The sequence below is a fragment of the Hippoglossus hippoglossus genome, chromosome 22 (genome assembly GCF_009819705.1).
Source record: "Hippoglossus hippoglossus isolate fHipHip1 chromosome 22, fHipHip1.pri, whole genome shotgun sequence".
NCBI classification, from domain to species: domain Eukaryota; kingdom Metazoa; phylum Chordata; class Actinopteri; order Pleuronectiformes; family Pleuronectidae; genus Hippoglossus; species Hippoglossus hippoglossus.
In genome coordinates, this window is record NC_047172.1 from 16,659,140 (window position 1) to 16,680,705 (window position 21,566).

Consider the following 21,566-nt stretch of genomic DNA (forward strand, 5'->3'; position numbering starts at 1 on the left):
GGTTTTAATGTAAATGATGAAGTGGATCAATATTCTGGCTTCAGTTCACCACCTCACGTCTGCATCGCCCCTTTCCCGTCTCCAAAATGTTCGTACGCATGGGTCAGAGTTTGCGTGGAAATACGCAAATAGGCGGCAAGTTTGTTTTTATAAATCCCAACGTTTGCGTGAGAAGTGGCGTACGTACGTTTCAGGCCCCGTTTTGTGGTACGCAACGGTTATAAATGAGACCCCTGGCCTTTTGCTGCATGTCTCCCCCCATTCTCCCTCCCCATTTCACGTTTGCACTGTCCTCTCAATAACAGCAAAAGACCCCAAAAATATGAAAAGAAAGTGGTATTTGTGTAAACCAACAAACAGGAGCAAATACATATCGTCCTTGGTGGAGGTAACAAATGTCTCCCCGGGAAAAAGTGGGGACACACGTAGAGGACACTGACGAAGATGTGAAGAGAGTTTGTGGTGGTAAGAGCTGACACCGGTGTCTGTGTGAAAATCACGTGATCTCCGCAGCAGAGTTAATACATCACTTCCTGTCTCTGCCTGCTGAACCTGGCTGCTCCACCTCTCACCTAAATAATGCGAAGGATTTGTTTCTGTTGTGAATGCATCTGTGCAAAGAACCTCCCGCTGTGTTGTGCACGTGTGAAAGGCAAACTCTGGCTAAACTCCGTAGCCAATTCTACGGATTGTACCCACAGGTCATGTCTGAAAACGGCTTATGTGAATTGCTGCAGCATAAAGTAAAAAAAAAAAAACTGTTTAAGTAACATAAAACATTTTTAGCAATTGAACATATTCACTCTCTCCACTGCTGGAGAGAAGAAGCTGGTGGATGAAGGAGTTGCAGAGCAGAACCAAGCGGTTCAGCGTGACCTTTATTTTGAACCTCCATGGAGGCCAAGGCAGCTGCTACAGTCACATATCCCATATAGATGTTTATGTCTCTCAGCTTGATGCCACGACCCAAAGCCACAGTGTGGGCACTTCCTCAGACTCCTGGTATCGTTGCATGGTTAATAATCGTATAGGTCACACACGGTCACATGCTATACGAGAGTGCACTACAACAAAGCACGGGTACACACCCTTCACTTCAAAAGGGTTGGAGGGAGATGGCTGCTTATTAGAGAGATTCACAGGATTCGAGGAACCAGGAAGTACAGCATCAACAGTCATTAAGACAGATGTGAAGAAATGTACGTGCTGGCAAACAAATCAGAAGAGCTGCGCGGAACTCCTCTTTTTCCCACCCAGAAGAATCTTAATCCCCACTAATCAAAACGGACCCATGGGACGAGCGGTTTTCCACATTCAAAACCTCGGAGGGATCCAAACACTCGACCATTTAAAGCAAAATCTAAGCTCTGACCCAATGAAGGCCATGATTGTTTCCCAAACTACTTCCTGTTCTGAGTCCATTTTCTAAACCCTTAATGAGGGCAGTTTTAACACTCGCCACATTCACCACAGCCTTTCACTATGAATCACTGCATCCTGTGGAACAGTGATCCTCATAACACCCGTCCTGCTCCGTCTAAATGTGTCCATTATGCTCATCTGTCTGCGCCAGCCTTCAACTGCTCCTCCAGCGAGGCTTTGATGAGATTTTATTTTGAGGGACAAACAGCTATTCTCCAGTTTCCTTTTCACATGGAGGACAGTCATGTCAAAGTCATTCTCTATTAAAGGAAAAGTTTGCTATTTCAGGAAATATTCTTTTCTGCTGTATGGCAGATAAATCTATCTGCTAGTTATATATATATATATGTCCAGCAGGAGCTTAGCTTATCCCTTCATAAAGACAAGAGAAATGGGGAAAAGGTTCGACTGAAGTTAATACGAAAAGCTTAGCGTAAAAAAACAATTGTTTTAGGAATGGTTATGTGCTGGGCTATAGGACTGTGGCCACAGTGACTTTCGTGAACCTTACCTTACATTAACATATCTATCAACTCTGTGCTGCCCTCTAGTAGATGTACCAACATAAAAGATGCATGGAAGTGACACCTTGTTTCCACATAGCTTTGTTTAATTTCCGCAATTCCGTTTCATATATAGACTCAGCCCCCTAGTGCTGAATGCACAGAAAACTGTTGCTATAAGATTGTCGGTTAAAGCACATAGTTTATTGAAATTCATAATGTTTTCAACTGGATCAACAAGTTTATCACAGAGGTTGCCATAGCAATGAATGCATTCCTGGTTCACTCGCATACAGACACAGAGCTGTGTGGAAACGAGGCGTCCAAGGTGCTGGAAGGCAAAGTATGTCACCTTTGGACAGAGGCAGGCCAACTCTGTTTCCCAGGATTCCAGTCTTTATGCTTGGAGTTGAAGCTCACAGAAATATTTCACGCTTCCTTGATGCAGGCATGTAAATACCCGATAAACTGCACATGCTGCAGCTTAATGTCTCAATGTGTGGCTGCTCAGATGGCCAGAATTCACACTCCTCATCATTCAACACGTTTTACCATCCATACACTCACACATCCAGTCGCCAACACTTCAACCCAACACCCTCCATTAACTTAATTATGGTGTGAATCTGGACCCGCGTCCACAGCGGAGTTTAACACAGTCCCACTGCAGTAAAAGTCTGCTTATCTTGGATACACCTGCAGATCTACATGAAAGGGATCCCTGCTTTCATCCTCGACAAATACCGTTACACGGCCCACAATCAAAGCCAGGAGAGACAGCTGAGGTCATAGCAAAAGCTGACCCGTCCCAGCCGTGGCTACTTCACGCTGAAACTGATATTTCAGCATGTAAATCGCTACCACAGGATGGATGAGACAGATGGCAGAGGAATTTTTAAATGGTATATCACAGATCCTGAAAACCATAATGGACGCACAGAGTTACCAAACGCTATGACTCACCTCGGTGCTCCTGGGAGGCAGTGTGTAAGTTTGACCTCCAGCGTCGCCCTCAAAGATCTGAAATGAAGGAACAAGCAGTCAGAGCTGCAGACAGCGGGGCACCGCGCTGATCGAGTCACAGGCAATTAAGTGGCCGGCAACTCCGGCAAATACAATATCCGACACATACGGCGCTATTATGTAGTTAATTAAAAAGCAATGCGTGGCGAGTGCAGCGCTTTGATACGGATTCCACAAGGGGTCTGTGGCCTTTGAAGGTGCAGTTGTGGAAATATGTGAGGGGTTGTATATGGATGATGAGTGGTGTCTGCCTAGACAACCCCCCACCCTCTCATTCTCTCTCTCTCTCTGTCACCACGTTCACCCATCACTGTGGAAATCTTTCACTTCTCATTCCGTTCCATCTTCCTCCTCCCGGCTTGTGATTGCACGGCACGCTGCGTCTGGCTGAGCCCTCTGAGTTGGAGGTAACTCTGTGGCATCAGAGGGCCTGAACAACTCTATAACACAGCGGTGACAGAGAACTATCCATTATGTGAAGGTGGAACTCCAATCCTCCCTCAAAGCGGCCGCAGTTATCAGGTTTTGAGATAGTTTGTCACCGTGCAGTCGGAGACATGATGGGTGGCATCGCTGCTGACAGAAATAGGGCGTTTTGTTCTAAAAATGTCTCTGAGACAAGCTCACAGGTGCTTATATTTTTTGCTGTGAAATTAAATTAGATGAAGCCGAGTTTCCTGCTAAATTTCCCTCTTACTAGTGCAGGGTCCATTCTAAACCTGCCTGTTTGGACTGGGCTGTTTGTTTGGCCTGTGGTAATGCTGGTTGCAGCTTTCTTTCTGAAACTGTGAGTGACCTGCAGTAATTGATCTATGGCAAGTAAAGAGCGTCTGCAGAACTCAGTCGACCCCGAAGCTGTGCCACCGCTGATGCACAAAGAGCTGTTTATTCAAAGATATGCACACTACACTTAGAAATCAGTATACGGAGAAGACTTGCAGGGAATATACCCATTCCTCCAAAAACAATCCCAAGAAAATAAATCTCCTTTACAACCAGAAAAACTCCAGCTCCTGTTATGGAAGAAACCTCATCTGACCCCCGATCAGCAGACTACAGTAACTCTCCCTCCCCAACACGAGCACATTATAAAGTGGCTGTAAACAGCACTGCTTCACCGTAAACTGACTAATTTTAGAAAGCTCCACAAACTCTCCCACAAATCCTCAGACCTTTCTGGCCTACTTCCCACAGCCTGCTGGCCAGCCCCTTACTGTATACACAGCACCGCTAAGGCGGATGAGAGATGAGAATATGAGAGGGGGGGGGGGGGGGTGCCTGACTTAGGAGCAAGGTTGTCAAGCGCAGCGTCGCAGTGGTAAATGGGATTTAGGCTTTAGTCAACACAGATGAGTCAGTATGGAAACTGTGGGAGAAAGACCGCCGGGTAATGCTCTGATGTTTATGCTTTGAGAACCAGGGGGGTTTGAGACAGAGGACAAGGCTGAAAGGGAAAAATGAAAAAGACATATAGTGAGAGAAACTGGGGGAGACAGTGAGATACAACTCTAGGTTTAGGAGATTAAATAGGCAGGAAAAAAGAAAGAGGCTAAAACGTAGTGGATTTGAGTTGTAGGAAGAGAGATAAATGGAGAGGAAAAGGGTGGGAAAGTAAGAAGATCTATCTTGGAAATCTTGGAGAGAAGCTCAGTCTCAGAACCTGAGAAGGTAAAAACAGATTAAGTGAATGGACGAGGAGTTTGGCTGCGTAGACCGGCCTCGCTGTCCAAATCCTTTCGCCAGCAAACACATGTCTCGTCGGGACTACGTGTGAGAACAACTAAGGAGCTGGTGATGTCATTCAAAATGGCCTTGGTTGAATTTCCCCACAAAGAATAATAGAAAACCGAAACTAACACTACAGTGATCTCTCACAAAATGCTCTGAAAATCACTGACAGCCATTAACTGTTCCTCATTAGCCTCCCTGTAAAGAAAAAAGACAAAGGAAAGACTCTGAAAAGAGCTTGAAAGAAAAGAAAAGTAGGAGACTGGGGGACAAAATAACTAAAGGGAAGCTCTTTAATATTTAGCGTCTTTACACCGACCATCTGCTGATGACTGCAGGGCTGAGGGAAGAGTGGAGGATGCCATCTACCACATATGGCTTTTAATAATTCATGTGTGTGCTGCAGCGCCACCTCGGCCTTCTGCACTGTGAAATGTAACAGGGCCTCATTAGGGCCGGCCGGCTGGAGTTCCCCAGAAAAAGAATACACACACACACACACACACACACACACACACACACACACACACACACACACACACACACACACACACACACACACACACACACACACACACACACACACACACACACACACACACACACACACACACACACACACACACACACGTACCTAGTAGCTGACAGACGTGCACAAATATCACAGAGCAGGTGGTGGCATGGATAAGCCAGATAAGAGCGAGTGAAACGGGACAGGGAACATTTTGTGAGCAGTCGAAGAGATCAGGGCTCACCAGCTGAAGAACATGACTGGCTCTTAACAGCTCAGGCCCCATACTGACGACACCGCTAACTGTGTTAATCAAAACCACGCTCCTCTCCTCGTCCTGCAGTCTCAGCTAATGAACACAGGCCCATAAAAGAAGACTTGCGCAAATGGGCGCTTCCTGTGGCTGTTCCTAAAATAGACCACCAAGAGTAGAGTGTTCTCCAGGGCCGTACCTTTAGGGCACAGAGTGGCGGATTACTGTATCAATAAATAAATAGCCTGCATGAGTCTAATTACTAACCTGAGAGGACTTTTTAGACCCAAACTCCCCCTCCTCCGTCTGCATCTGGGTAAGGAATGCTCCCCTATGCCTAAAGCTGATGGGAGGTTTGCACTCAAACTTACCGGGAAGCAGAAGGGGGGGTGGGTTGGGGGAGGGAAGTGACATGAGCTTATGTGCTTCTAATTAATAAACTCTCCTTTGGGGGGGAATGTGTTGAAAGCGCTGCGTGACTCTAACGGTCTTTCATGTCGGCACAGTCACTGAACATGTGAGTAAGCAATAAGGCAACATGTCTTTAGGCCTGTTCACGTACAATTTGACAGTTTCTCTCAGCATTTTGAATTAGGATTTAGGATTAGTAAATGGGATGGATCTTATACGGTGCAAACTTTCTAGTCTTATCAACCACTCAAAGCGCTTTACAGCAAAAGCAGCGTTTACCCATTCACACACACAAATACAAACACACACACACACGATCTTAGAGCGCAACTATGACCCCGTTCAGACCTAGTCTTAACATCCGTTTTTAGCCATCCAATCACAAGTGGGGGCTAAGGAGGGTTGAGTGGGTCATCCTCTAATCAGAAGGTCGGCGGTTCGATCCCAGTCTTCCCCATTCCACATGCCCAAGTGCCCCTTGGGCAAGAAACTGAACCTTGGCTGTGCCGTTCTCATAGAAAAAGTGTTGCCCATAGAAGCACTGCATGAATGCATGTGTGAATGGGTCAATGGCAAAAATACTGTAAATACAGTAGTCTGAAAGAACCCTAATGCATTCTCAATGCGTCCTGAGATCCGATCACTCAGACCTCACTCGGAGGTGGCCACATTCTTTTCACTGTGTGAATGCAAATGTTAATTCCAGGTCTGAACAGGGCCTACAGCATATGCTGCACTTTTTCCATCACGCACCATTAACTTGCTGTCGTCAGCGTCAGGGGCAATTTGGGGTTAGTAAGTGAGTTTAGCATGCGGACCGGAGGAGCTGGGCATCGACCCTGCATGTTCATATGATGTGTATGTGCCCCCTCTCACTGCTGTTTAAAAGGACAGGTGGTCCTGCATTAGGAATCTGCTAATCCAGACCACCTGAAGCATTTTATTTCTCTTCAGATGAGATTAGTTAGTGTCACTTCGAGGTCTAAGTGCTGAAGTAAAAAAAACCTGTGCAGTTTGTTATATAATCTTTCATCTTAGCACCTCTGTTGTTGTGACTGAAGTGATTGCTCATGGGTTCGCTGCAAGTCACATATTAAAAACAAAGAATCATCCACCTCTACAAAGTGACACGGAGACAGAACACAGTAATCTTTGTGACAAGAAAATAGCAGCAAAGTGTGGCAGCATCTTGAACCTACATGAAACACTTTGCAGTGCACAATTTTATCCTAAGGCAAGACAGCTGTACCGAGTTTGACTACAAAGACAAACACCAACAGCAGTGCATTTTTACTGCAGCGTTTTACATACATGCATAAACGATTCCGAATACTGGTTCATTAAAAATGTTGGAAGATATTAAATATGAAGATATTAGACATTTTAACCAAGAGGCTTTGCTGCAGCCCTTAAAACTGTTCATATGAGAGAGATAATGAGAACTATGAGTTTTTATAGCATTTGAAATGAGTTTGTATTTTTCGTAACAGCACCCATCTCTGTGCATGTAACTGTGGATCTCATTAATACCTGTGATGCAGAGGGCCTCTTGTCCCGGCCTCTCTTCGTGAGGTTGTCGAGACCTTTGAGCGAAGAGAAGAGACCTCTCTTGTGCTGTCTGTAAGTCAGGGACAGGGAGCGCCTCCTCAGAGTGGCCTCATCTCGGGAACAGATCTGAACAGATTGCACAATAACGGGACTGTAATCATCTGGCACACCAAAAGAAATGTCATCTAATCAGACCATCTTAATTAAGTTTGTGTTCCTCCAGTAATGCAAAAAGGACGTGATATCAGGATGCTTTTCTAGTTTTGGAATGATTAGAGGGATTTGAAGGTTGCTGTTAGACATCAAGTGAATTGAAAGTGACGTATTGCAAAACAAAAAGTGAAGCCACAGAGCAACCAAACAGGAAACACAGTTTGTTCTCTGATTATTTATTTAGCATTCAATCATTTGTCGTGCCCCAGTCTAAGAGTTCCTCACCAGTGCGTGGAAGGAAGAGACCGAGAAGATCCCCAGGCGCCCCAGGGTGGTTTTGGTAGGGCGGCTGGCGATGGCTAGCAGGCTCTTTGGGTTGGGCAGCTCCCCACCCTGAAGGCTGGCAAGGTAACAGCGCATCCTGAAGAGATCCATGTTGAACCGCTCAAGATTCTGCTCCCACTGCTGGATCTGAGGAAAAAAGGAAGAAGGTTACTTTGGTAGGTTTGGTGGAGGGGTGTTAGAAGCCCTGCTCACACTTAGTAATCATGAACGCCATTGGTGATAGCGAAAACCAAATGTTGTTGTTCTAACCGAGTCTGAGTATATAGATGTGTCCGGTGACATTGTATGCGTGTGTGTTAATGTGTGTTGGCATGAGCGAGCGAGAGTGAGAGAGAGTGAGAGAGAGAGAGAGAGAGTGAGAGAGAGAGAGAGAGAGAGAGAGAGAGAGACAGAGAGAGAGAGAGAGAGAGAGCAGAGTCAGAAGGGACTGAACAGGTCAATGAGCAGTGCACAGATCTACTATGAAGAAAGATTTTACCAATTTGAAAAATAGTATCAATCATAATGTGTTAGTCAGTGTTGATATTGTAGCTGTGTCCACAAACAACTCAACGTCTGGACACTGAAAGTTCATTCAATTTGTTGTTAAACTGTCGTGAGACAGAGGACGTTGGCTGAGCCCAGGATGCATTCATGTTCACACAGTGAAAAGAATGGCACCACATGCGTCCCAGACCACCTCCAAATGTGGTCTGAGTGATCGGATCTCAAGATGCAGTATGGACGCATTTGAGCATGATCAGACCTGTACTTTAGCGCTGACCACTTGTCATCGGATCCCTCGGGTGATAACACCAGGTCTGAACGGGGTCCAAGTGAATTCGATGGACGCGTTTGGGTGGAGGCAGTGAAAAAGAGAATTTAGGGGAGGTAATGGCTTGGAGAGGGGGAGTCAATGAGGGAGATCTAAGGTCAGCGGAGTGCTTTCCATCAAGCTGCAATTGCTTGCAGATGTTGGTGGAGGGTGAGGGCATAAATTGGTGGAGGTTTGATAGTGAGGGGTGAGTGTGTATCGAGCAAAGGAGTGTGTGTGTGTGTGTGTGTGTGTGTGTGTGTGTGTGTGTGTGTGTGTGTGTGTGTGTGTGTGTGTGTGTGTGTGTGTGTGTGTGTGTGTGTGTGTGTGTGTGTGTGTGTGTGTAGTAAATCCAAGTGCCCGTTTTTATGTAAGTCTAGAGAGGATTGTGATGTTGCGCAGACCACCAGTTAAACCCGGACCGGCACACAAACACAGAGCGCATACACACACAATTCACAGTTGCCTTCCATGCCCCCCCGTCCCTGTTTGCACTATGTAAGCTATGAGAAAGCGCTTATTTTGTTGGCTGGAGACTCGTTTTAATGAGAACACTCAAGTTAAACAACCCTCCATAACAACTGACTTTAATAGGTCTCGTCTGCGCTGCGAGTTCATTTACAATAACACACCCTATGGCGTTGTCCCATTAGGTCTCTTGCACGTTAATGGCATTCTGTAGGATCGGGAACAAACTGAGGAGGGACGGGAGGCTGCTGTTTTATGAACCTCTGACTTACACAGTTAAACAACTTCAACAGAAACTTTGCACAGAGATCACCAAGGGACCGTGCCGAGCTATGTTATGTGCTGAACCCATGAAAGCGCCTGTGACTGTGGCTGTGCAGGTGGCCTCGGTTAACAAGTCACGAGTCAGTGACATTCAGCAATTATTCCCATTCCAGACCATGAGACCAGCAGCTCAGAGTCCACATGCTTTGGGTACAAAATGACCTCGCATTCTGGCATGCCAGATCTCTAAATAATTGAGGAGTAAGGCATCAGTGCCATCATCTATCTCTAGGAAATCAGCACAGTTAAAATCAGAGATTGATTAAAACAAGGACATGGATGTTTTGACATCAGTGCCTATCCGACAGCAACTTTACAAGGACATAGATGTATATACTGTAGATGAATATAGTTGTTGGCTAACTGCTATCTGCCAACTCTTTCTGTCACCCAAAAGTTGAGTCACCTTATTTGCAGTTGCATATGGAATCAGCATTGTTAACACGGAGTATCACACTAAATATTTATCTCAGAGACATGGATTACAGCGTTACTCTGCTGAATGTGAACTCAAAGACCTTGAACACGAATCCTGTGAATACACATTTTTCATCTTGCTATACTTACATATATTTGCTGCACATAGATGCACTGTATGAATGTGTGTGTGAATGGGTAAAATACTGTACTGTAAAGAGCTTTGAGTGGTCATCAAGACTAGAAAAGTGCTATATAAATGCAGAGCATTTACCATTTATATATACAGTGTTCTGAATTAGAACTTAATTCCAATGAGTACTTTGAGGATGACACGGAGGGGAGGGAGACATTACTAAGCACATCAGATAAGCTCCTTCCTCAAAAGTACAGACAAATTTAGGAGAATGGCTGCTTTAGAATACCTCACGTCTATGTATAACCATCACACCAGATCCTAGCATGAGTCTGATTTACACGCCATCTGGATTTGTTTGTTGTCAACAGATATCTGCATTTTCATTCAGTGATGAACGAAAATAGACCTTAGCAGAACATTCAGTTCAATGATTCATGCCAGGGTGTTTCACTGATGAACAGCAAAGCCCGTAAGCAGTCGACTGCTTCACGAGTCAAGTAGGTTTGGATCAAAGCAGTAAGACAATCAACTGACATCAGTGAAAAGCAAAGGCATGTTTGGACCCATCTGGTCTGCGTGCGCCACTTATTTACATCCATTGCAGTGTCATTAAGCTCAGCAGAAATGAGCCTTTCTTTAACTGATTCTCATCTTTTCTTCTTTCCCCTCTTTAACATCTGCTCCCTGCTCTCTGTAAAAGCCCTAATGCATAATAAGTCTTACAATGCAACTTGATCACAGTGTGTGTGTGCGCGTGCGTGCGTGCGTGCGTGCGTGCGGAGGTAAAGGCAGACTTCAAAAGAGGGTCAGCTGGCACTGATTTCTGAAGACATGGGTGGGGGTGGGCGGGGACATCAAAGTAGTGCCCTGTTGGTGCGAGACAACCCAAACGAAACCTTAAATCTATCATCAGCCTCTGGGCGCCTGTACCAGAGTCTTGTCCCATACCCCTCTGACCCTATCATTGACTCCAAACCCCCGTCTGTCTCCTCGTCTACACTGGCATACTGGCTAAATGGAAACAGATCCACAAAGTCAGGAGGAGACATCTCCACTGGTCATTGCGGCAGTGAACTGTCAAAACATACTTAGACATACAAAACAACTTAGACAAAACATAGACTTATTTCCACTCAGGATGCTTTAACGAAAGACCAAATAATGGAGAGCGACCATTATGCTTTTCTAGCACATAAATGCATAAGTCACTCGCCAAATGTGGACCCTTGTGGCTATGCAGAAATTATACATAAGTTTCAAGGAGACACTTTAAATGGATAGTTCACCCCAAAATGTAAATTTACTCATTATCTACTCACCACTATACCGATGGAGGGGTGGATTTTGAGTATCTCGCGAGTAGTAGTAGTAGTAGTAACTAGCTAAGGATAACAGCGGACATTTAGGCTAAAAACATTGTGTAAATGACATTTTGAGTCGAATTTGTATGTCTTACGGATTGGCTTACGGACACTTGGATGTCACCACAGGAGCAGTATGGGGGCATTTTATGTTTTTTTTACGTTTGAAGAACTAATCACCATTTACTTGAATTGAATTTGGCTGCAACTCTGTTTACCCCTGAAACTTAAAAGTGTTTTGTGGACTCAAACACTGGTGAGAATATAATGAGTGAATTAGAATTTTTGGGTGAACTATCCCTTTAAGTCCCTGAGTTGCAGGTACAAAAACAGCACCATGATTTTCCCCACATTCCTCAACAAACACTTGTTTCTTGTAAAAGTATTTGTGTTCTCGCTAAGCCATCAGTTATGGGCCTTTTTTATCCCCTTCTGTAATCTGCTGCATGTAGGCTACGGCACAGTGCTCGGTGCTTGGGATTCTCCCCTAGGCAGTGAGGAGGAGGAGGAAGAGGATAATGCATGTTGCAAGCCCATTACCAGGAAACATCTGGAATCCCAATCTGATGCTTGGGGGAAGAGAGCTGCTCCCCTGGGCCCCTCGCGATGCGTTCGGGGACCAGTGCATTTAGGCCACTTCACCCACCCACAGACAAAAATAAAGTGACGGCGTGTCGCCGCAGTCACAAAATCAGGGAAATTAAGTGGGGCATGTCATGTGGTCGCTACATGTATCATGCAGAATAATAACACACAGGAGTTTAAATCAAAACTAAGTATGACAAGAGCACATGTTAGGCAGCTGATGTATCATCAGTGTAAAAATAGATTTGCAGTGAAATTTCTCCTGAGGCCATGAAACGCATGTTGTCATGCAAATGATGCAACAGGAGACACCAATACTCCAAGTGTGGATGGTATTAATTCCAGCAGTTCCATCATCATCACCGCCTTACCTGGTTCTCAATAGCTTTGCGGTTCTTTGGGTTGTTGACCACAGTCAGCTGCAGCTCGGCCATCTTCTTCATCTTTCCGTCCATGTCGATCTTTTGCAGCAGCCCTCGGACCTGGCTGCGCAGCAGACGCACAGTGTCCTCCTTCCCCTGACGCTTGGCCAGCAGTGAGGCGCTGGCAGAGTGAATGGCTGTCACCCAGTTCTCCAGGTCGGTCTGGTTGCTGGCCTGGAGGGGCAGGGAGACACAGGGAGTTAGATTTGATGAGGCAGTAAGGCCAATATTCTTGTTACAAGATAGATTCAAAGATCTGCCCTTATAAAACTCCTAGAGTTTCCAGTGCACCGTTATTGTGTTATTCTATCATGTACCACAATAATATAATTAGGTGGGTAACTTGGGCTTCGCTGGATCAATAAAAGAAAACAAGATTTACAGCACCTCCATGAAAAAACCACAGGTTATGAACTGTTGCTGAAATTAAACATACATTTTCCCTCTTAATAAGCCATTTCATGATCATCTCTGTCTTTATAGGGTGATTCATTTGGAAGCAGAACATTTGTTGTGAAGCCCCTTTTTTTCAATGAGGATGACTCATGCTCAACAGGCCGTGTAAGTGGAAACAAATGGAAGAAACAAATGGAAGAAACTAAGGCTCGATGTTTATGTTGCAGAGGTAATTTCACTCTATTCTTCCCCCTGGGGCCCCGTCAGCTCAACACCATTTTATTATTTGTAGGTCTGGACACTGCAATATAGTGCAATCTGAAGAAACTTGTAATTTTGAGAGTGGAGGAGTCTACATGGAAGGAGCCAATAAAATTGGTCCTGATATGTAGGTCAGTAAGCACAACGGGCAAATAGGCTGTGCTCCCAGAACAACTTGTCTGAGAAGTTTGGGCCGTTTGCTCGCAAGACCTAACAGGCCAACATTTTTCATTTCGTATGCTTGACCTGAAGGAAGAGAAGGTAAAAAGTGTCTCTCAGGTATAATTCAGCCAAAATCATGTACTGCATGCTGCTATGTATACCCAATACGTTCCCTTCTTTGTCTGGTATTAGCACATATCATCAAAACATTCCATTCACACTTAAATGCACATAAAGATAAAATCATTCCTTTGAATCTCAATAACACAAATATGTGTTATATATGGAGAGCTGCGTCAGCTGATGTGCTTTACCTGAAAGAGGTATACGTCTCCGTATGAGTTGCTAAGGCAGAAGACATTCTCCCTCTTTGGATGTTCAGGAACGGCCTGGACGATGCTGTCCTCGGCCAAGAGAGCGTAGCGAGGCGACAGCTCCTGCTCCGGAGAACCTTTACCATAGGTCTCATAGAACAGCAACGTACAACCTGGAAACGAAGATGTGGAGATATAGACACGACAATAGATTTACATGAGAAAGTGAGGCAAAAAGAAAGTGTTCGTCTAGAGTTTGGGTGTTTTAAAGACAAAATGTCCTCGTAAAAACATCCAAGATTTGCAGCAGCATTGATACATAAAAGCGAAGAGAGTTGTTCTCCCAAAAGTAAGAATCATAAAAGTGATAAGGCTGTCCTTGCTTCTACCTTTTGTTTTTCCAAGATTCAAGAATGAAGAGATCTTTTTTGTCACTGAACAGGTATAAAGAGTGTGGAGCAAGCTTGTAGAGGCTTAATAAGGTAACACACAAGGATTAACTATAAAGTAAAGATAAGGGCTGAAATATAAGCCATACAAATATTAAATTATAATAAAATACATGTAAAAAGGTGTATATTCCAGGAATTGAAAAAGAGACAATACAGACAATACAAAAATAAAAAATAAAGCAAGGATAAAGGGGACATTCCACAGAACAAGTTATCATACAGATAAATAGAATAATGGACCTGGGAGTTGTGGATGGATGTGAAGATAAACAATAATAAAACTTAAACACTTAAAAGCAGTTTGTGGATATACACACATTTAGCCTGGATTTTATCATTATCAGCAGAATTGTGAGCTTTTAAACACTAAATGTCAGGTGTGAAGCCATGGTCAAGGACAAAACTGCTGTTAAAGGAAAAGCACTGATATTAAAAGGGAGCATGTCAACCTGAATTTAAAGAATCTAAATTCGTATAATCTTCTAAACTATCAAGTTGAAACCACCTCCTCTATCCCCAGACTCAAAATCACCTTTCAGGGTCACCCAGTACTGCTTCCACTTGCGGCGGGTCACCAGCTCCAGCTTCCTGTCCTTGTGCAGCGTGACAAGGGGTTTAAAAGAGAGCCAGCCGGCCCGCCTGACCACCCCCTGCTCCTTCTCAAACAGCAGGTCCAGCTCCTCCAGAGAGCCCTCTGCTGACTCGCTGCTGCTCTCCCCCTCTTCGGTGCCAGTGGACGGGTCTCTTCTCTCGCCTCCTCCACCTCCACCCTGCCCTGTGCCCATGTCCAGCTCCCTCATGAAGTTCTCATAAATATTCTGGCGCAGGACATCGCTGGTTGTTTGGGGGATGGCCCCTGAAGATTGGGCCCCGGACGTTCCTGGGAACCAGAGGAGGCTGGAGACCTGGGAGGGGGAGCTGGTGTCTGCAGTCAGGCCGTCGACTCCACTGTCAAAGGCATCACTCAAGTCCTTGCACCGAGATTCCTGATAAGGCACAAAAGGTAGAAGAAAGGCATGATGACCATCTATTAATTAGATGAAAGACAGAGGTTGAAGGGAAGGATGAGACTTCCATTACAGTGATCAGTTTAATTGATTAGTTAGCCTTGGACTAGTTTGGAAATTTAAAAACTTATTCCACAGATTCATTGTTCCAGTTCCTATATTTATGCAAAAATAAACCATGTTTGCCCATAGACATAAACAGCTCTGTATATATGCATGACAAGCACTATGAGCTTATACTGGGAAACCTTTCAATTAGCCCAGGGGCACTGCACAATTGCAGGAGAAACTTTTGGGAAAAAAACTCGAACCCACTTCAAAGTCTGCATTTTGGTCTGCAAATCTTTTCAAAAGGCTGAGAAAGTGGGACAATTTCCTGCGACGGCACCTGGGAGGTTGGAACCCTCCAGGCGTCGACAATTTCACGTCATTTGAGGTCTGCCTAGGCTTCCCAATTCCCCAAATGAACACTTGATATAACTGCTCTCTTTCATGGCTAATGACAGCCTGCCTACTACTTGAGTAGATTGCAGCATCGATTCTGCCCCTGGCAACATAGCGGAGTGCTCTCAACATGCAGACACACAGTATGTGTTGTCATGACAGCGATCATTCTCCATCTTTGTTTGTTTGTTTGTGTGTCTCCCTCTGCTTTGTCCATGTCTTCTCCATCCCTATCCTGATTTTGTGCTATTTCCACCCCCTATTTTATAGTTAACAAAAACAAAATTACAAAAAAGTCTTACATCCTTTCGCCAGACAGACCAGAGATCCTGTTTAGCTACAAGACAGAAATAAACCCTGTGAGCCCACAGTGTTCTCACTTGAGGACTGCCTTTGTTTGACCATCATGTTCAACTGCTGCCACAGCACTGGTATGCTACAGCCGTAGGAAAATGTGCACTGTGCACAGGGAAGGTTTACGTCTGCTTTCCTTTAGCGGGCACAGTCCAAATTTATCCACCGTCTCCCTCCTCCAGCTGCCTTTCATTATGAGCAGGTTCTTGGTCTTTGGCATCAGGGTCACAATTTGACCTTTAAACCCACAATAGAGCCCTGGAGCCCAAGTGGAGGGAAACCAGAGCTGGAGGTGCTCCTGATTTTGGTTGACCCACTGAAAGGAGGCAACGTGACCAGCCTGTGGAGACGTAGGCCGCGGAGGTTTGGCATTCAACAAAATGGCCCCCAAAGGAAAGAGGAAATTTATTCCGCAGACAAGCTTCTTTGCTGTCGCTACATAGACAACATTAGCATTAACAGCTGTTTCTGCAATCGTGCATCAAATTTCAAACTTCATTTGAAAGCAGCGCCAATGCTAACTCTGGTTTGGCTTCTGTTTCCATCATGCGTCTACTGAAGTGAGCATGCTAATCAGCTAGCTACAGTCAAGCCATGCGCATCTCGACTCTTTGTGTTAGCATACAGGCTGCCCTGAAGAAGTAGCACTGCTCAGAGGGCGTAACTCTGTCTTACTAAATAAAAACAATGGCTGAAGCTCTTGGCAAGTGACCATTACCCATCCCTGAAAAACAGGGTTGGGTGGTGAGATAACTTGCATATTGCACCTTTAAACACCACCACTTTAATATGAGCTTGTTTCAGGTCTTGTCATTACCTCAAATTATTATTATTAGTATCATTATTTGTTTGAATTATCCTTTAACTTTCATTAGTGTTAGGGTTAAGATCAGGGGTGAGGAGCCCTGCTTGTTAGAATGTCAGCGAAACCTGGAGCTTGCATTAGATTTTAATTTCCTTGAAGAAACACACCTTATTTAAATGTTTCTTGAGGATTTGTTCAGGTAAGAAACGATGCTCTTTTAGATTTATGTCTGAATCAGGAAACAGACTCGAGTAAACGTGTGGGTGCTTGGCTCTGCCCCCAAACTGGCTAAGTAGCCGCAAATGGCCATAGATTAGCATGGCATTATGGCAAGCAGGAGATTTAGAGGCAGACATTACTAATGTAAAGTGAAAGCAGTGGAACGCTCTGAATGATTACTGTCTACAAGGGTGTTTGTCACTCCACACTCAGGTGACAGTGTCAAGGCAAAGTACGTCATATATTTTGCTCAGCAACATCTGCTATTTAAGTACAAGGCGAAGCTCACAAATTCTCAGAAGAAGAAAAATGTCATCTGAATACAATGATTGTTCTGTTCTGTCCTTTGGTTTGTTGTCTGACCCAACTGACTGAACACCAATCCTGATAAGCAGATTTACTCTCTAAAGACTGAGAGGGGAGCCCAGAAAATTTGCACTGCACAACAGCCAGAACAACCGTAAGTCATTCATTAACATTAGAGGAGGGGTGGGGGTTAAATCTCCAGCTAGGATTTAGTTTCTCTCTAACGGAGCCTCTCAGGGGCTTAGAGCTATTCTCTTGGCAGTGCCTAAACACTGTTCTTAAAACTTTTACAAGGCAAAGCTAAACGAATTAATGCAGAAACAACTGCTTTCAAGCCTGCAAGACAGAGGAAGACACGAGTTCAGGCTCAGTTTAAACAAATGTTTCGTGTCAAATTAAAGCTATTAAGACTGGAGTGGTTGTAGGAGAAAGATTTACATGGTCTGCGCAGGCAGACAACATGCAGACAAGCTGTGGTTATTTCCAACCTCTTCTCTGAACCTTGCCTGTACGTATCACAAGTATCGTTTTACTACTTGGAAAACATATGTATACTGTATATCAGCTGCCTGATGTGTCACTGCAGCAGCTTGTTCTACTTCCAAATTTATATGCACTTCAATCAGTCATCAGCTACACTGAAACCTGCAAAACCCGTTTAAATATAATTTAAATCTTGGACTAATGACTACTAAGACTAAAAATTTGACTCTTGATCCATCCTTACCCGACTATTAACAAAACTTTGACATATGGGTACTGCACTCATAACTATGAATGCACGAGTCAGTATGCAATAATACTTCACATGTACCCACCCCCCGATACAGCCCCTTAGTATTTGTGTTCTTTCTTCATAAAAACAAGCACTGGTTTCCTGGCCTTACAAATTTCATTTTGTGCCACCCCACTGTGCCCTGTCCTCAAACTGCTTGTGTTGTGGCGCTAAGGACCACAGGATGGTGGTTGCTCACTGACCATGCCAGGACAACCACTGCTGCTCATGATCAAATAAACCTCGCCAGACAGACGACTGTCTGTGCATGACCCTCTCCGGTCTAATAAGCTGTTACTGTAAGGCTTGTGATGAAAGAACTACAGATGACCACAATAAAAAAAAGTCATGAATGTAACTACCGTGAGCTTAAACTAAGAGGACTATAAGTTACAGGGGACTACAAACAAGCTATGTGACCTAATGTTTTACATACCATGTCGATATGATTCCTGAATGAACCCTGTGAGCGATAAAGCAGTGTAAAGACGAAAGCCACAAAGTAGTAGATTAAAGTTAATGTGATTCTGAAAACCCATCCCAGCCAAACGTACCTGAGACTTCCTCTTCTTGCGGCTGAGGCTGCCTGTCCAGTCACTGAGGCGTCTGATGCGGTTTCTGATGGAGTCTTTCTTGGGGGCGCCAAAATCTGGCACATCTTGCTCCTGGTGCTGTTCCTGGTCAGGGTAACGGTCCAACTCCTCACTCATGGTGTGTGCTTTGGGCCTGCGACAGGGCAGGGTGTATGATGAGTACTGCCGGACATCGGGGCATTCTTCCTCTAAGGGAGCATCGAGGACGGATGCGAAGGAGGCTCGGTGTCCCCTCTGGCCTGGTGGAGGATCCTGTAACTGGGAGGACAGGTCTCTGGCTGTGGGGAAGGTAGCAGCCATTGAGGGCTCCCTGTAGAGGTCTGTGATAGACACAGGGGGGCATGGCTCAGTAAATGAGTCAAGCTGGTGGATTGGCGAGTGAACTAGAGTCCTGCTTGCAGAGCAGGATTGTTCCTGCTCACACAACTCTGTGCTGGGCCCCCAGGGGGAGTCATACCATGAACCATCAGAGCTCAGAGAGCTTCCCTTGCTGGTCCTGGCAGTGGAGGAGGTAGAAGCCGGCGGAGGACCACTGCAGGGGCCATCAAGCCCACTACCACTGGAACCAGGCAGACTGGGAGTGGAGGCAGACTCAAGGTTGGGGGAGAACTTGAGCAGTTGTACCGGGCCAGTGGCCTCGTTCAGGAGGAGAGGATTTCCTGAAGTGTTGGTGAACTCCACTCTGAGACTACCATCCTTCTTGATCACCACCCGCGGGCTGCTCTGCTCCTCTAAAACCTCATGTTCATCACTGTGTCTATCCTGGGTATTCCCACCGAGCTCAGCCCCGTACGGATTATCTTCATACTCATCTGACATGTGACGCTTTCGTATGCCACATCCAGGCGAGCGATGCCAGCGATGCTCACTTGGACTGCTTCTCGCTCCCTTGGAAACATAGTCATAGTGCCGAGCGGAGTATGGCTGTCGGCTTTTAGGAGGGGACAAACAACCACGGCCAACACACCTGGCCTTGTACCCTGAGCCCACTGGGGCACTTTTCCACCATGTATGTGGTGACAGGGCGTCATCTTTGGCTGAGCGGAGTTTCAGTGAATATGGCTTCTGTTTCCCAGGGAAGACGATGCTGGCGCCTTTTGGCCCCTGGATGCTGTACTGGCTCTCTGAATTTCCCATCTCTGTCTGGAAAACAAAACCATAACGTCAATGGCATTATCCTGGAAAAATGGTTACTTATACATATGGGCAGTATAACATAAATGACATGGTATGAGATAATGCCAGGTCACCAGAGACATAAAATTAACATATTACTCAAACAATAACAGCCACACTCCCATAAAACCATACACACACACACATAATCGTTTTCATTTGCAGAGGCTGGTTCGAGAGTAAAACAGCAGCAGGTCTAACATATTCCTTATGGCTTTCAAAAAGAATGGTTGTGAGTAATTCCATCACATCTGGTCATCAACCCGTTTGGTCGGCCCCCCTCTTCTTTTGCTACACACTTTCTTTATTTCTCTTGAAAAGTAAAGTCGGATTAACAGGATTTTCGGCTTTTCATGGTTGTTATGTGTGACAGAGTTTAGGACAATGAAAAATAACACTTCCAGACTGTTGGAGAGCCTTGACCAGACAGACCAGACCAGAAATTTAATTTTCATTTCATGTATGTCATACACGTTTGACGCTATAGGACATTAACTACTGTGAAGACATTACATAATAGGTCCAGGTAAATAACTTCTAGTCTTTAAGTCTTTGAATTCTCACACCAAGTAGATTAGCAACTAAAACAAACCACTGTTTAACACGTGGAGGGGTAATAGTGGCTACATTTAAAAATGACGATCACTTAAAACAGGACCAATATATTTGAAGACAAAGTAAGACCCACTGGTATTGAAACACTACAATGACTTTAAAAGATTGTAATGTGTGTATAGGGACATATTTTAAAAAGGTGGGGTTAAATATAATCAAGCATAATAATAGAGACAACCCAGACTCACCTGTCTGAAAGTCTCGTCTCAGATTGGAGCTCCTGCGCTCGGTCCTCTCCGCCTCATTGCTTAAAATAAACTCATCCCTTCGTCGTCTGGCTCATCTGAAACATAGAGAGAGAGGTCGACTTAGTATTTAGCACTGTAATTTACTTCATGCAATGAGCGCTGAGTTTGATAACAGGTGTGAGCATTTAAAGAGCAGATCTTAATCCCCCCCGGCGCTTGGGAGGGGATAGTGTTTGGTGGGCAGCACTACTTGTTTCTCATTGGGATAAACAAAGCCAGTGTGAAGTTGAAACAGAAATAAGGCTCATTCCACTATCTGAGATTGTCTTACTTTATGTAGTCGGAGATTTTCCCATGTCTGGAAAACAACTTATTGGCAAGTTTGCAAAAATGATACAGCCAAATAAATATTTCCTCTCAAGATGCAGCCATTAAGTTGCAAGCAGTCCCAAGGAACAAGACAGCACAGTAGATCAGTGCCACCCTGGCACTGTAGTATGACCAGTTTAAAAATGTCACTCCACCTCCCAAATTTAGCTCTCCTCAATCAGGCATCCAAACCAAACATTAGTCAGACATTTTTCCACCTCCCCACAACTAAATGACGTCGTCTTTGATCAGAGTTGGGAAAGTTTTTGAAATACGGCTACAGTTTGACCGTGTGTTTATTTTTAAACCTTGGAATTCTAACTTGCTTGCTCCCCTTTTCCTATCTTTTTTTACTTGTCACAGCCAAATTTGTCCAGGGTTAGATCCAAAACCAGAGACGGCCAAGGAGCACTCTCTCTGAGGCACCGGGCATCATCTGAGAGGCAGTGTGACTGTCTCCTGTGTGTGTGTAATACAACCCACCTACATGCATTTAGCTCACACTCCAGGAAGGTTTTCAGATACTGCTAACTCTACTAAGCCTCAAAGCACACGTACAGCATGTATAAGGTTACAGTGTAAACAGCCCGCTGCCAAAAGCCCTAACCTTCAGGCTTAAGTGATCTGCAGAATTAAGAGTTTATCAGCTCCTGCTTGGATGAACCTTGACTGTGAGGTGAGATTATGGTGTTTGGCTGACTGAGTAAATGGACTTCTGTAAAAG

General features: G+C 44.8%; 1 protein-coding gene across 5 annotated transcripts in view; it reads right to left on the reverse strand.

The window, feature by feature from the left end:
- tiam2a (TIAM Rac1 associated GEF 2a) overlaps positions 1-21,566 on the reverse strand; it is a 98,167-nt gene that overhangs the window by 32,305 nt on the left and 44,296 nt on the right. For 4 of the 5 annotated variants that reach the window (XM_034575915.1, XM_034575914.1, XM_034575918.1 and 1 more), the window contains exons 2-9: positions 20,474-20,568; positions 18,456-19,637; positions 14,524-14,977; positions 13,540-13,712; positions 12,356-12,580; positions 7,838-8,023; positions 7,382-7,525; positions 2,889-2,945 (exon numbers count right to left, since the gene is read on the reverse strand). In XM_034575915.1, the coding sequence (XP_034431806.1) occupies positions 2,889-2,945; positions 7,382-7,525; positions 7,838-8,023; positions 12,356-12,580; positions 13,540-13,712; positions 14,524-14,977; positions 18,456-19,631 (2,415 nt within the window). In that variant the 5' untranslated portion in view covers positions 19,632-19,637; positions 20,474-20,568. The remainder of the gene's footprint in view (positions 1-2,888; positions 2,946-7,381; positions 7,526-7,837; positions 8,024-12,355; positions 12,581-13,539; positions 13,713-14,523; positions 14,978-18,455; positions 19,638-20,473; positions 20,569-21,566) is intronic. The other variant, XM_034575917.1, reaches the window with a different exon arrangement.